The sequence below is a fragment of the Clarias gariepinus genome, chromosome 10, assembly GCF_024256425.1.
Source record: "Clarias gariepinus isolate MV-2021 ecotype Netherlands chromosome 10, CGAR_prim_01v2, whole genome shotgun sequence".
Taxonomy (NCBI): domain Eukaryota; kingdom Metazoa; phylum Chordata; class Actinopteri; order Siluriformes; family Clariidae; genus Clarias; species Clarias gariepinus.
The window spans coordinates 7,978,306-7,995,576 of record NC_071109.1 but is presented as its reverse complement, the minus strand read 5'-3'; the positions used below and the strand labels follow the sequence as shown (position 1 = coordinate 7,995,576).

The window sequence follows — 17,271 nt, the reverse complement described above, 5'->3', positions numbered from 1 at the left end:
AGTAATGTGTAATCGCACAGGACTTTAGTGTAACTAAGAGCAGCCTTTTGTGATTCCACATAATGGACAACATGTAAGGATGACGCATGTTCTCTCTCTCTCTCTCTCACACACACACACACACACACACACCAGGTGGTCTCTCCCTAGTCTGCTATTAATTGCAGTTGAATTGTTTTTGTCTTAACTCAGGTGTGTTCATTACAGCAGCTGAATGCAATAGTAGTAGTAGTGGTAGAAGAAGAAGAAGGATGATGATGATGATGATGAGAAGGAGGAGGAGAAAAATGTTTGGGAGCAGCAGTGCAAGGACTGGAAGAAGCACTTATGGTAATACTAAGGAGCAGTGGTGATGAGGGGCTAGAAGCAGCAGCAGCAGTAGTAGTGGTGGGGTAGAAGCAGTGGGAGTAGTAGTAGTAGTAGTAGTAGTAGTGGTGGTGGTGGGGTAGAAGCAGTGGGAGTAGTAGAAGTAGTAGTAGTAGTGGTGGTGGTGGGGTAGAAGCAGGAGCAGTAGTGATGGAGGGGGTAGAAGCAGTGGGAGTAGTAGTAGTGGGTGGTGGTGGGGTAGAATCAGAAGCAGCAGCACTGCTGGGGTAGAAGCAGAAGTAGTAGCAGTAGAAGCAGCAGTAGTAGTAGTAGTGGTGGGGTAGAAGCAGCAGCAGCAGTGATGGAGTGGGTAGAAGCAGTGGGAGTAGTAGTAGAAGTGGGTGGTGGTGGGGTAGGAGCAGAAGCAGTAGCACCGCTGGGTAGAAGCAGAAGTAGTAGTAGTAGTAGTAGTGGTAGTAGTAGTAGTAGTAGTAGTAATAATTGTAGACGTATCATTACAGCAGCTGAATGCAATAGTAGTAGTAGTAGTAGTGGTAGAACAAGAAGGATGATGATGATGATAATGATGATGAGAAGGAGGAGAAGGAACATGTTTGGGAGGAGCAGTGCAAGGACTGGAAGAAGCACTTATGGTAATACTAAGGAGCAGTGGTGATGAGGGGCTAGAAGCAGTAGTAGTGGGGGGGTAGAAGCAGCACCAGTTGTGATGAAGGGGGTAGAAGTAGTGGGAGTAGTAGTAGTAGTAGTAGTAGTAGTAGTGGTGATGGTGGGGTAGAAGCAGAAGCAGCAGCACTGCTGGGGTAGAAGTAGAAGCAGTAGTAGTAGTAGTAGTGTTGGTTTAGAAGCAGCAGCAGTAGTGGTGGGGGTAGAAGCAAAGGCAGCAGCAGCAGTAGTAGTAGTAGTAATAATAATTGTGGAAGTATCATCAATAGCAGTAGTAGCAGTAGAAAATGTAATAGTCGTTTTAGCAGTAAAAATAATAGCAGTAGTACGTGATAGTACTAGCAGTAATACTAGCAGTAGCAGCAGTGCTAGCAGTAGTAGTACTAACAGCAGTTGGAGTAATAATAGCAGTACCAGCAGTAGAAATACTAACAGTAGTAGTAATAGCAGTAATAGTAGCAGGAACCCTAGCAAAAGTACTAGCATTACTAGTATTAGTAGAAATACTAATAGTAGTATTAGGTATATTAATAATAGAAGTAGCAGCAGTACTATCAGTAGTATAACTAACAGTAGTGTAGTACAAGTAATACTAGCAGCAGCAGTACTAGCAGTAGTAGTATTAATAATAGCCCTAATGGCAATTGTAATATTAACAGTAATAGCAGTACAAATACTAACATTAGTATTAGTAAAAGCAGTAAAAGTAGCAGCATTACTAACAGTAGTAGTAGTAGAATTAACAGCAGTAGTAGTAGCAGTACTAGCAGAAATTGTAGTAGCAATACTAGCAGTAGCATACTAGTATTAGGTGAAATGTGGAGGGATATGTATTTGCTTTTAGTCCTAAAGGGAAAAGCAGTGTGTAACCAGCGTTTAAGGACTCGCACCACTGGCCAGAGGACTGTGAGTTTAATTCCCCAGGCTGAACATGGATGCATTGACTGAGCATGCAACCCTGAGGAATACCACTGTTGTCTCCACTGGGCTTCTGCACTTAACCCTCAACCTTCAGCTGCTCCAGTGGTGTCCAGTAGTCTGACTCTGAATTCTGACTACAGTATGTACTTCCCTGAGTTCGAGGCTGGCTAACGGGAAACGACTTCAAGGAGACACTGACCTACTATAGAAATAATTAGCTGTCCAGGATAGCGTGCTGAAAAGAAAAAAAAAAGAAGGCACATATGCATGTTTACGTTGATTTCCAAACACGTGTGTCCGTGTGTGTGCGCGTGTGCTTGCGTAAGCTTGCTCCTGTGCTGACCAACAGAATAGCTGCAGATTCATCATATCGGGCAGTAAGGTTCCAGCGCCGGTAGCATTATCCGCAGCTTTTATGAAAGGTAATGCTTCATCGCTTGCATTAACGCCGAGGTGGCACTTTGAAAGACCCGGCACCTCATTTATCTCATCCTGTCTCCGTGAATCAGACTGATCAGGCCAGAGGGGAAGAGGACAAAACAATGTTTAGGAAGAATCAGAGTGTGTGAAGCCACTCTATTATAAACAATAACTCGGCTTTTTCTTGTAAAAAATAAAAAATATTAGGAAAGCGCTCCGGTTGAAAGGATTCGGAGCACCAGAGTTTGATAGGAATTAGATTAAAAGTTTGTGTGTTTGCTAAAGGAAAAAAAAAAGAGGAAATGTTTATTTTTAGGGTTTTTCAGAAGGAGTCTCCAGTATCAATGCGTTTTATTGTAGGTCCCTCAAACCATGATGTAACTCAGCTTTTTTTTCTCTTTTTTTTTTTTGCAATTTGTTTTTTTGGTTATGTAGTTGCTATACCGTAAGTGATAAGGGGGACCTGTCTTGAAAGTCACGTAGTTGCTATACCGTAAGTGATAAGGGGAACTTGAAAGTCTTGCAAAAACCCAAAATAGTAAATATATCAAAAAAAAATAAAATAAAATAACGACATTGTCTAGACACCTAGGTTTTTATGTAAAACAGATGAAGGAGGTGAAAGGAGTCAGTCCAGATGTAAGCTGCTCATGCATGAATGCAGGCTGATGCACTTTGTGCATGCTGATAGTTAAACAGTGCATCACAAATGTGCGAGTGTGTGTGTGTGTGTGTGGTGGGGGGTATTTACACAGGAGCAGCAGATGATACATGTATCTTCAGGCCATTTGGGACAAAGCGCAAACACTCCACACACTTTCTAAATGAACGAATAATACCTCTTTGTTCTACTATTGAGCACTAATAGTCTTCATCATAAAAGTCCAGTGTAGGTACTGTACACATTAACATTTTATTTTAGGGAATACATACTGTATAGCTTAGGCGTTAATTAAGATATATATTTTTGGAATAAATAGCAAGTAGCAACTAATAGAATATTAATCATGTAGAATTGCATTTATTGCTATAGAGCATTCAAGAGACAAGCTATATAAGCTTAGCGTACACATTATAGCGTACACAGTTTCTGTTTACCCGTATTCCGTCTCTTCAAGTTAATGAGACAAAAAAAAGAGAGGAAAACACAGACTGACTTTTTGCCAAGAATCCAGAAAAGCAGAAGCTCATCTGTCCTAATATGTCTGACTGATTTTTTATTAGTCTACTGTACGACTGCATTTATACTGTGTTTTATTTATTGGTCCACATCAAGCAAATAAAAGATTTGAAATGACTGGAAGAAACGTCTACGACATTATTAAAACCTGAAAGAATAGTGCTTAACTGTCAACTTCCTGGAGGAAAAGGGGGCAAAATATTTGAATGGAAATTACTTAAATGCTTGGTGAAGTTGTATCGTAAAATAAGTATGTTTAATAGTGAAAGTATATTTATACAGAGCTCACAGGTGTGAGACTAAAACAGCTTTTTGGGAATACGACAATCAGATGTTAGTAAGACTGATCAGAAAACAAGGTTTTATTTTGCTCTGGTTTTAATACTTAAACTACATTGAGATTTATAGGAAAAGGCCATTTGGTCTGATGAGTCCAGATTTACTCTATTCCAGAGCAGTGGGCAAGCGCGTCAGGGTAAGAAGGAAACCTCATGAATGGATGCACCCACAATGCATACTGTCCACTGTATAAGCCTCTGGAGACAGTAGTAGTAGTAGTAGTAGTAGGATATGGAGTTGCTTCAGTTGGTCAGGTCTGGACTCAGCAACATTATGTGGCAATAAAACGAATTCATAGAGTGGAGAGTCTATGGGCACTGGTGGCTTAGTGGTAGGTGTATCGCCTGCCATGCGGAAGGCCCGGGTTTGATTTCCCAGCCAGTGCCCAAACCACCCAGCCACTGGACGCAGTGCCGGTCCCGAGCCTGGATGAATGGGAGGGTTGCAACAGGAAGAGCATCCAGCATAAACCCTGTGCCAAGTTGTTTCTGAGAACACTTGACCCCAAAATCTGGTTCATTTTGATCAATGAGAACACAATCATTCCAGACCTGGGAACTGTGCCCCTAGTCTGCTTGAAGAGCTCACAGGCACAGTACAGCACTTGGGGCATAGATCAAATCAGATATGGAAGCCAATTATACTGTACGCTAGCATGGAAATAAACCACTGAACAGATGCAACATCATCAGTGTCGTCAGTCTCATCTAAAATCTTAGTGAAATCTTCGCCAGTTTCATCCTCTGACATACACAGACACATAATTGATAAAGTAGAAAGGGGACATGAGAACATTGCTCTTTGGGTAAACAAAGGTTTACTTCATTGTTCTCTTCTTCTCTTGTGTTTGATGGCGGCTCACAAACCAAGTAGGTGCATGCTGCCACCTGCTGTACTGGAGAGTGTAAATGCACAACTGTACCCAAGTACGGAGAACTAAAATAATATCAATGCTGGCCAACGATGGAGTCGGGAGGGAAGCATGTTGTTGCACCTTATATCACCGAATGTCCTTATAAGGATAGACATCTATCTGACAGTTTTGTGAGGACATTTTTGAAACACTAAAACTTCAGCTTTGATTTTAAAAGCCAGATTATTTTGTTTTAATTGCTGAGAATGAGGCTATGGTTGGGCATAGGTGTAGGCATAGGATTAATTTGCTGCATTAATGAGTATGTCAACAGAACGTCCTCATAAGGCTAGATAAACAAGCTTTGTGTGTACACATGCATGCTTGGGGGATAAGAGAGGACAGTGTGTGTGTGCTAAACACTTAACGCTGGCTCACACACATTCAGTTGAACCTGGGGGCAACTACACGCACACACACACACAGCAATATAGGCAAATGCACATTCACTCAGATAAGACTAATTCAGTAGACACACAGATGGATAAACACACAAGCTTTTCTCTACTCTCGGTAGTGTGCATTATGACATGTTTTTCTGTTACACCATACACCTGGACACGGAAACACACACACGCGCGCGCACGCACGCACACATGCACGTGTGCACATGGAGTCTGGAATCAATCAAAAAGGCCACATGAAAGACAATCTTGGAGAGTGAGAAACGTGCAGCACACAATTGTGCAGAAGCGTAAGGGGCTGATTACACGCAACGCTTTTTCATCTCACGCATGAATATGGATGAGTTTCTATTTGCTTATGAGCAGCAGTAATTACAGGATTCTTCTGCCTCCATCTCTGTAGGTATTGCATGCTGATGTTGATATTTAACACATGCAAACAGTGTGTGTGTATGTGTGTGTTTCTGTCTGAATGTGCATGTGTATGTTTGTATGTGTGTGAATGAGAGTACTGTAATTAAGAAAGTTAACCTGTGTGAACATTGTTGCCTTACAGGAAATGACCCATTCCTGGCCTCCCCCGCTCACTGCCATACACACACCGGGCAAAGCAGAACAGACCAAGTTTCCCATTCCCAACAAGGTACCACACACATGCACACACACACACACACATGCAAGAACATCTGCGTTTTCATTTTTTTTTAAATGTATGTCAATTGCTATCCTTGAACTTTTAAGCATTGTATACATATTCTAAATTTGTACATGTCGACCAGTCCATTATTTTAAAAAGACTGGTGTAAATCGTGACCAGTAATATGTTATATGTAATATGTTACCTTTATTTAAAATTAGACAAAACACATATTTTTTAAAACAGGTGTCTTTGTAAGTACTTACTAACTGCTGCAGAAGATTTAAGCTATGACCCATGAATTTATTTTCATGTTATAAATAAATTTATTATTCAAATTTTTTCAATTATAGTACATTTAATGTTTATGAACATCTAATAAACAAATTCTTGTTGCTATAGTAGCTGTAAACATATGAAACAAGGATTTTAATTTGAAAAAACCTAAATTTTATTCTTTTATTTGTTTTTGCATATGAATTTATTTCTAGTTACATTCCATCAGGCTAAAATTGTAGTCCACAATATGAATTTGCTGCCAAAAGTTTCAAATTCAATCATATAATTGAAGTGTAAAGAAATCAAATTAAAATTGTAACTCAACGTCGCAAAAACTGCTAGTTGGCGGAAATTCTGGTCGTGCCTGTTTTGTGCTTGTTTACTATTCCTTAGCAAAAAATTAATAAAAAAAGGTAAAGGTTAAAACTTTAAGACCTGAAATTGTGACTGAGATGTGTTTAGAATCTGAATTTCTTATTCACCTAATTACTATACTATAAAAAATTTTATTTTAAACACTAACTGCAATTTCAGTTTGACTGCAGTTCCAGGATAATTAAACAGATAAAATCAAAGACATCAAATTCAGATTTGTATATTTATAAACTAGACTGTAATCACAAGAGTAATAAAAAAATAGATCTAGGTTTTTTTTTTTATTTAGGTGGTTTAGATATCAATGTTTGTAGGAAGTGAAATTAGTGAAATTTACCTAAAGTTAACTTGAAATTTGTCAATCAAGAACATTAGATCGATTGGCCTGTATTTGAACAAATTTTGACCTTAATAATAACAGCTACTGTATACTACTGTTTTCCGTTTAAATGACCCGTCTAGACGTGAGACAATTTGTTTGTTAAAACATTCACAGAACCAGATCTTCATGAAGGATACATCCAATACTACCCTCTAATTTGTGTAAAATAAAGTACCCCGATGACCAGCTGCCATCCAATTTGGACAGCTTTTTTATCTCAGGAGCTTGTAATCGCTGCCCAAAAATTCTGTCTCTTTCTCTAAGTGGCTCTTCTCCAGCTGGACTGGAATGAAAGTCTTCTACTTTCTGAGCTGTCCAGTGTACACACTCGTAAAACCTTATTAAGACATTTCACTTTCTTTTCACAGGAAGTGTTTGAGAACAGTTTTGTTAAGTTTTTATTTCAGTCGAACCCTGGCTGTTCTCATAACTACCACCTGTATCTCTCTGCCCTCGGATGTCATCTGACAAGCGTCCAGACACAGCGCCAGGGGCTCAGGGCCGGGGAGAAGTCACTAGGATGATCTGACAGAAATATTGGCTAAGGCGCAGTGGTTTGGCAGGGCTTTTCCACTGAGAAAATCCTTTGGCTTTAACTCGGGTCGACATCATCACAAAGTTAAATCTCTCACCGTGTAGACCGTTCCTGAGCCTGATTGGAGAAGGCCAAGTCTTGATGTATCATATATGTACTGTTCACTGTGAGGCAGGAAACGTCTCCTGACCCATACGTACAGTATAATATAAGTACGAATATATGATATTCATGAAAGTTCTCATAATTGTTTTATGGAGGCGAAGTGTTGAAATGTGAACTAATTTAAATTTGGAGGTACATGTGGATTTTCTTTTGTCCTTACCATGCAAAGACCCTTTACCTCTAAGACTTAAACATCATCTTTAAAGTATAATAAAATAAAATAACCAGCAGTGCCATCTTAATTCTGATTGTTCAGAAGGTGTGGATTGTTCAGAAGGTGTGGCTTTCTGTAGGTTTTATACCATATTTGTGCATTTGTAGTGATACATGTACCTTACTGTACTAAGATATATCACTCGAGAGGAAGTGCTGCTTTAATACTGAAGACATCACAGCCATGCCGATATCCAGCACAACAGCTGAACCTCAAGTGCGATTGCTTTCATACAAGAGTTCCACAAACACAATTTATTATCCACAGGTTATAATTTATTTCTTAAAAAGTACAATCACCTGTTTCACAATCAATATAGTGCTATTGTTTAAAGAGGGATTTGAATGTGGGTTTTGGCAAGCAGCTGCTCTCTCCACAATACCCCGGGCCGTACAGACATACTTTACCCCATGCTGCGATTGACAGTTAGTGTAATTAACAGACGTAGAGTGATATTTTTAAACGTCTCAGTGCCATTACCGTCTATTATCACCACTCGTTGAATGCCTTTAGCCAGTCAGATTACTCAGTCAGAACTATCTGTTGTATTATATGTTTTTTATATCAACAGCTACATATTTCACAGTTTAATGTGATAGAGCATGTGTTGTAATTGCTTTCCTCCATAGGAAAGCATTAGAAAAGGAACTTTCATACTTTGGTGTTTCTTAGTAACAAACTGCATGTTTGTCTTATCATTATCGAAATAACACCAAGCAATGTTTATAGCTGATGTCATGTCAAAGGAGCTCATGAGCTCATGTTTTGCAAACCATCAATAATGTAACTGTAAATTGATAAATTGTATGACATGAGAAAAAGTGTAATTGTTTGCAAATTGCTGTTATGTAGTATTAGGAACAAAACACTTCAGCATGTGCTCTTGTAGAACAACAATCACCTTCATCATAGGAGCAGCATCTCACCGCTCCATCATTGATTAGTTTCCTAGAACAGAACACCACCAAGTGTATTATTCCTGATTTAATCCCAGCATATAATCAATCTCACATTATTTAGACCCATGTTTAACAAGATCATCTTTATTGGTCCCCATTTGGTCTAAAAAGCATAGTGGAGATTATTAGGATATAACTAACCTATTTTATTTTTAAATAAAAATCATTTAGGCATGTGCTTTAGCAAGAATGATCCACTATGAAATAATTGGGCTGTTAAAATGAATCACTGTGCTGCAAAGTGTCAGAATTTTGCCTGTGCCTTCGGGATGAACTATGATCGACTATATATATATATACTGTGTGTGTGCGCGTCCTTCACTAGTTCCACTCAAATCCCATGCCGCTTCATTGTCAGTGCTAAAGCCCCTGTTATTTGCCTTGTAATAGGACATGGTCTGACTGGCGTGAGTTGACCCAGGTGACACGACTAATAATAAAGCTCACTCTATAAATCCTAGTTTTAACGCCGCCGCCTACCAGTGTAGTCATCTCCCCACTGCTGTCTCGTCAGGCCGCGATTTGTTTAACGCTCCTAATTGTATTAGTGCAAAATCAATTAAAGCAATCAGTACGAATTATGGCTGTCCACAGCTTCTCTACGCGTGTGAATCGTTGAGGTTGTAAGTTTGCGTTGGACAATGAGGTTATAATCTCTCTCTCTCTCTCTCTCTCTCTCGCTCTCTCTCTCTCTCTCTCTCTCTCGCTCTCTTTCTTTCAGGACCCCCAACACGTCACACCAGCATACAATGGACAAAGTGAGTAAAAAACCCAACTTATATACTGTACATAATCGGTATGAGTCATGCCCCAAAACAAGCGCTAATAGCTAAGAAATGAAAAGCTAGGTTTTTGCCAGGTTGCAAGCCCTTGGCCGGGGCTTAATCAAAAATAATAATAAAAAAAAATAAAAGTCTCTAACATCTCTGTGTGCTTTCTTTTGGCAGAGCGCTGCACGGTTCCCAGTAACAAGCCCTCGACCAAGCCGGTCCCACAGAAGTCGTGAGTATTCATTCGATTAATTATTTGAGAAATGTGTCATGGGGAGATGGAGAGAAGGCAGCTCGCGTCTGTGCACTTTGTGTGTTTCCCAAGTCCCCATGCTCCTCACTTCCTAGTGAAAAAAAATAATAAAACTGACAACTAAACAGTGGTGGCGTTGCGTTGCTTTATCTCTTGTGTCAGGAGCTAGAGTTTGAAATATGCTCATAGACAGGTGTAGTAGAGATCTAGTTTAGCTTTCATCAGTGCTGGAATAGTAAAAAAAAAAAAAGTGCCACGTAGGTTGTCATAAGTGCTTTATACTGTAACAATGCTTTGTCCTGTGTATCAGGAATTGATGAAGTGTTTCTGCCAAAAATACTATTTGAATCTGATTTGAATTTGCTCTCAAGTGTTTTTGCATAATTGGTGAATTATAATGTTTCAGCTTTACCCAACAAGGGCTGCACAGTATTTCATTTTTTTGTTTTTGTTTAAAGGACTTACAGACAATGGGTACCCGTATGATTGTGACACGTTTAAGATCTTATCCACGGTTACGTTCCCAAACTTGCATTTAATTAATTCATTTGATTAATTCAATCACGGTAGACTCTTATTAGTTGTTTACTTCAGTTCTTGGCATCTTAAATTTTTTATATTGCCATTTTTTATTCATTCATTTTGTACACTCTCTCACTCACTCACTCATCATACCGCTTTATCCTACAGTATATATATATAGGATAAAGTGGTATAGAAGATGAATAAGTGAGTGTACAAAATGAATGAATAAAAAATGACGATATAAAAAATATAAGATACACATATACAGATGACAAACAGCTTGCCGTCTTTTGGAGCAAAACCCCAAGCATATTTTTGCTGAAGTAGCATCCATTGTTTGAAATAAATGAACGCTCGCACAAATATGGTAAGACATGATATGATATAACTTCATTCATCCCATTCGTTATTTTTTTCGAAAAGTTTTAACCCAGATCACTTGAGCAAAGACATACAGTATCGATTTGTGGATATCATAGGAATGTCAACATTAGTTAGAGTCAGATAAAATTTACTTGTAATTATGAACGAGGAGCCGAAGAGTCTCGCAACCTATCAGAATGGGCCTGTCCTAGGAAGCTTCAGGTGCACACCGACCATCCGACAATCCATGTCCTTGGTCCATTGTAAGGGAAACCAAAGTACCAGGGTGAAACCCTCCAAGCATAGGTAGAACATGCAAACTCCACACACAGTGACCGTAGGTGAGATTTGAACCCCCAACCTTGGATGCCCCAGACACCAGTGCTCTTAGTCACCAAGTCACTGTGCCCTTAAATATTAAAATACTGCTGTTTTGTTACAGAGAAAAACGTAGGCTGTTTTTTTTTTTTTTTTGCAGTCGCCTTTCCATTTTTGATTCTCAGGCTTTCTTGACCGTGTCCCATTTCTACGGAACCGATAATGAAACAGAAGCTGTTCCCCATACGCACTTTCCCCAAGTAAGTCCGAGCATGTCCAATGAAAGCCGGAGCAAAATAGTAACTGGCAGGTTTTACATCTAATTTTACGTTGCGAATGAACGTCCGCGTGCGAACCGCGCAGCGGGGCTAGCGTGAGCTGCAATCCGACTGGCTAAGCAGAAGTGACAGATCAAGATGAATTGAATCAGAGCTTAATGTGTCTATCAGCTCACTAAAAGAGATGTTTTCTCATGAAGGCACGAGGGTTAAAGGGTCAGAACCGGCAACAATAAAGAAGAACGGCGCATTGTTAGCTGCTGAAGCAAGCTGAAAAGAGCCAGTTATCTGCTGATCTGACCACAGACTGAGAGACGCACGTCTTTATTCGGAGGCCAAAGGGGTTTTTCATCAACATCTGTTTGATTCTCTTCCTCCACTGTGCTCGCGCTCGGGTTCCTTTTTTTTCCCCCACTGAAGTCAAGATGACTCGGCTTTTGTTCCCCTCAATTGCTCACCAGTTATTCAAGGGAAGTCTTAAATGATTTAACCAGTCAAAATATTTAGAACGAGACCGCCTCAGGGCGAGAACGTTTCTGTCAATTCTGTCTTTGTCTGAGCACACTGACTATAGGTCGAGTCGTGAGCCTTTGTATCCTGTAAAATCTTAGGTGCAAATTAGTGCTAAACTGCAGCTACAATGGTCTGAAGAGCTGCCAGAGCTTTAATAATCAGAGTGTAACATAAACTGTGACATACAGAACGATACTGCCACGATGAAAAGGTTTTTTTTCCGGCTCTCATTTTTTAATTTTTTTATTTTATAATGATTTTTAAATACCGCCTGGCCAACAAAAATGTCACCATTTCAGAACGGTCTAAATTATTGGCCTACATCAAGCCCTGGAAACAATTAAGGAGATTTGGAATTACTGGAATCGGCTTAAGAACTGTCCAACAGATAATTAAAACCTGTGAGGACTGCGCTGAACCTTCAAACTTGTGGAAGAAATGTGGTCATAAAAAATTTACGAATGAGATCACTTAAATGCTTATTAAAGATGCATGGCAAAAATTGACAGTGCAAGTTAAACAGCTGTGTTTAACAGTCTTAAGTTAAATGTACAGTAAATGCACTCACATTTTGACATTTTGATGAGAGCCTGAACAGGGTTAGACCTAAACAGCTGTGCGGCCATAAGAAAACCACTTGTTAGTAAAAGTATTTGGAATATATTTGTAGGAGCATAAAGATTGGACTTGGAGCAATGGAAAAAGGTCATGTGGTGTACAGTAGTGAGTTCAGACTGACCTTACAGTATACCAGAGAGAGCGAAGCACATGAAACAATGCACTTATCATACGGTTAAGTCCGTGGGTTAGTGGGTTACTGATTTAAGCCCCAAGTTGCTAAATAGTTCCACACCTTCTATTTAATTTTTTTTTTTTGGTGTTGTTTGTTTTGCGATTTATTTTCTACATTCTCGAACAATACTGAAGATTTCAAAACTATGAAGTAGCACATTAGGCGATTAAGTAACAACGACAGCAGTCAGTTGTTATTTTAAGACATGAAGGTTAGCTGTTCTGGAATGTTTTAGCAAGAACAGTATTGTGTCAAGTGCATTTACGAAACCCATTAAGCACCATGATGAAACTGAAGACCGTAGTGATGATAGGATTCCTCCCACAGTCCACAGACATGCAGTTTAGACTAAATGCCTGGAAAAAGTAGAAAAAACGTTGAATTAGACGGTATGTTCAATTATATGCATTACTGTATATATAGTACTACACTGTAAACTCGAATAAGTTGGCAAAACTTACAAAAAAATTTAGGTAATCAGTTGCATTAAATTTTTTAAGTGATGATGTTTCCAGTTTTAAGTAAACAGACCTATGAGTTTTTGAGTTTGTTGTACTCATTCATATTAATCGTTCTTTAATTGCATTATTGAGTAGCCTAACTCATACTATTTAATACCAATTATTGTTTTTTTATTAGTTGTTGCAAATCAAATAAATTATTGTTGGTCCTAGCAATGGGTTGCTACAGTAGACAATCCGGTCCGCACACAAGCCAGATGCCCTTCCTGACACAACCCTCTCATTTTATCTGGGCTCTGAAAAGGCACTTCATCCAGTTGTTGGGAATCGAACCCGGGCCTTTTGCATGGCTGGTTGGCGAAATACCTACCACCGAGCCACCAGTGCCCGATTGCCCTGATGACGACAGACACAAAATCGCTAGTCTGAAAGATTTTAAGTTGGTGGAACTTTAAGGTGACAGTTACCGTTACTTACAGTAAGTACTTACAGATACTTAAAGTATCAAATTTGTTCAGCTAACTTGAAAAGTGTAATTTCTACAAACTCATAAATACAAAAAATGTTCTAAATACTCATCAAGGTCTATTAATTTGAACTAATTGTACAGTAATTATTTAAGTTAACAGTTTACATTAATATGTTTAATTACTTTAAGCATTAGGGTTTACAGTGTATATGTATTATACAGTATGTATGCACAGTCCCAGTTAAATGATTGGACACACGTTTGGATTTATTTTCTACATTCTAGAACAAATTCTGGATTCTTTTTCCTAAACAATGAATAACACATATGGCATTAGGTACCGTAATTACGTAACAACAACAATGCTCTTTTGTTTTATATGTGAAATATGGAGAAGACTAGCACCAGATGATCTCAAGATATGATTTGGGCCATATTTTAGGAAACCCTCAGAGACATACAGTATGAAATGAAGTAGCTGTACTAATAAAATCCTTTACAACTAGTAATACATTTTTATGGACAAACACAATTTTTTTCCCTCAAATGATTTAGATTATTTGTATCTTCTAAAAAGGATCTACACTTTTACACTTGTTAAACACAAGCTCACACTGGATGCCTGCATGTCACCCTTATCACCATCATCATCATCACCATCATCAGCATCATCATCCCATGATCTGTAATCATGTCTAGATGAGATAAGCAATTGAAGAGACATGGTATGACACTTCCCGTGACTCCATTAGATAATTGGTGTTGCCTCTCTCATGTCTCTCATCCTTCAGCTGAGTCATTTCCCTCCAAGTGTCTCGCAGGCCCTTTAAGGCGAAAGCAAAAGCAGTGCGTTCTGACACGCTGTCGTATAAACCTTTAACGCTTCAATCTGTCCCTCTTGAGCCACAATCGTCCATTATGCAGAGGGCAAAGTGACATTAATTTGAAGTTTACCGTGTTGGGAAGTCATAAAATGGCACTTTTCCTCGGTGTATCGACTCTTCCGTAAGCTCCTCGCAAAGTGCTGGTGATCAGCACCGTAATTTACTCCAAACCTGACATTAGTCGCACTCAGACCTTGCCATTCTCCCTGACTGAGGTAAAGCGAGAACAACAATGTTCTGCCGTTCTCACCCTGATATCTCCTGTGTTTTTTTTTTTAGATGTATGGTACTAAACATTCAGCTCCTGCACCTCTGCTGTATCTGTATCTAATTATGTTACTGGAATTTATGCAAGGAAGGTGGGAAAATTACACAAATACTAATTGATCTACATTATTCTGCATGTGATTATATGATTGCAGAACTTGCATTTGTCCAAACAGATGTAAACTTTTGTTTTGAAAATGACGTGTTAGTGCAGGTGCATTAACAGCTGGATTACAAAGTGATTTTATTAGGCTTATGCAGGTAACCGTCTGAAAAACAAGACCAATTTGCGAGAAAATAGCATTTACGTAACACAGTTTTAGACTTGCTGTAGATGTTTAGACAGACTGGCTGTTTTTGCCGCTTTCAGGCAGACACCAAGGTGACGCAGACGAAATAAAAGCATTTCCATGTTGTTTTGGTAAAATATATGTGAATGTTTTTTTTTTTTTTTTTAAGTAGAGGCATCGAAGTATATAATTGGAAAAAAAAAATCTGCCTTGTTTTGGCTGTTTTTTCAAAATTCAGCTACATCTGACATCCGATGGGTTTCCGGACGTATAATAGCTGAATAATAAGCCCTGAGTTTTAAGCGGTTGAGATTACAAGCAACATTATGATTAAAAAAAACACGAGGGAAAACATCCATTTAGCAAAAAAGGCAGCTCCGACGTGCCGCCTTCCCTTGAATCAGATTTATTTAAAAAGATTGATGTTCGGTGCAGTTTTCGTCTAACGGAAAGCTTGTCTTTTATTCCGACAAATATATTTATCATAAGGACTTTCTGTCAGAAGTTTTTTTCCCCCCTCGCAGACGTGTTGCGTCTCCATCCTGGCCCGCCATAAATTTGCATCCGTAACACAGCAAAGTGCTCGTTTTATCCTTGTTAGGCAGGGATCGTAAAAAGCCCTGACGTTGCCTCAGTTGTGAAGATAAATTTAGACAAGCAAACCCTGCCTCTGGAAGACAGGAGGAGGAGGACGAGGAGGAGGAGGTAGGAGGGAAGGCTCAAACAAGTTTTATTTTATTTTTTACCATCCTAAAACGTTAGCGCGGGCTTTTTTTTTCGGAACGGGCCCTGACATCGGAAATGGCTGAGGGCCGATCTAAATAATCCATTGGATGGAGGTTATGTGATGATGGATGGACCCTCTGGAGTCAGTGTCTATCACGGGCTACTTAATTAAACGTCCCCAGGGTGAAGGATGGACTGGGAAGTGGACGGGGTGGGTGTCGGGTTGGGCGGGGATCTGTACACTTTAATAACTCACCCTGCATTTCTCTTCACTTTATTTCATTATACTTTCTTCTTTTCCAAAACTGCAGTGACACCTCGGAGAACAAGTCTCCAAAGCTACCATGTATATGAAAGCGCCCTTGCTTTGCTACACTGTGTCCTACACATGGGTGTCAAATCTTGTTTTCACAGTGTTAAATTACGAAAATGTTCAACAGTATTCCTCATAAAACTTCGCACACTCTCGGATTCGTGAGCGAGCTTCATCCAGGACTCGTAACTAACTTGATTCCCCCTCTCTGCGCATTACAGTTTGTCGCTTTGTTTCAGACTTTACATCATATGCTTTTGTATATTTCCATGAGTTTCCACTGGTGCAATATCCAAGTGACATCAACTGTCCTGTGCTAGCTAGTAGATTAGTTTGTTGTTTCATCAATTTATGCTGTTATGCAAGACTAAGCTGTAGTTCAGTCTGATGGCTTACACCAGTATTACATAACAGTGTCCTACGATGACCCTGCTAGCCCTTCTTTATACTGTACCTGTACTAAGTGTTGGAGAAGGTACTCAACAAAAGTAATCTACTACAAATGACTAATTACTACTATAAAATTGTAATTTAATAACATTACTGATTATTACATGTAAAAAGTTTTTAATTTTATTCAACCTGTTGTCGCTCCTCGTTCACTCCGTAGGCTCCCTACGTAGGTGTCCCCCGTAATTAATGTTAATGGATCTCAGGCTTTCTCCACGTTAAAAATCCTCGGCTTTTTTTCCTTCCTCCCTCTTTTAACCTTTAACATGTTTTTTAAATGCATTTTGATTAATTTTATATACATTTTTAAAAACTACGTTTGTAACGCTAGTAACGGAATCTTATTGACATCGGTGACTGTAATTAAACTACATGTGTTTTAAAAAAAATCTGAAAAGGTAATTAGAACAGAGTAACGCGTTATACCCAACCACATGTCTTTAAGTCCAATATATTAATTGCATGAACTTTTCTTCTAAGAAATGTTAACGAAAAAGCGGTTAAAGAAGGTAATATGAATTGCTACGGATTTTGCCCCAGGACAACAGTAGTTGTCATTAGCTAGCTGTGATGACTTCGCCCAGTGTTTGCCAATGTGTGAATTTCACGTGAATCCCTAGTGGCCCATGAAGGCAATACAATAAATAAATGAAAAGATTTAAACTTCCGGTTTTGTGATTAGGCACGATGGTGTAGTGGTTAACGTCATGGCGTCGCACCTCCACGGATGAGGTTTAGATTCTCACCTAGGGTACAGTATGCTTGCGTGGCGTTTGCATCGTTCTCATTGTGCATGGTGGGTTTCCTCCAGGTACTCCAGGTTGCTTCTCACAGTCCAAAGACGTGCAGAATAGTCTAATTGCCCTGCGTTGAATTGGCACCCTA

The 17,271-nt window shown here is 39.2% G+C and overlaps 1 protein-coding gene across 3 annotated transcripts in view; it reads left to right on the top strand.

Moving 5' to 3' along the window:
- Positions 1-17,271, top strand: part of aff2 (AF4/FMR2 family, member 2) — a 240,651-nt gene that overhangs the window by 135,069 nt on the left and 88,311 nt on the right. For all 3 annotated transcript variants that reach the window (XM_053505638.1, XM_053505637.1, XM_053505635.1), the window contains exons 5-7: positions 5,724-5,810; positions 9,435-9,471; positions 9,661-9,715. In XM_053505638.1, the coding sequence (XP_053361613.1) occupies positions 5,724-5,810; positions 9,435-9,471; positions 9,661-9,715 (179 nt within the window). The remainder of the gene's footprint in view (positions 1-5,723; positions 5,811-9,434; positions 9,472-9,660; positions 9,716-17,271) is intronic.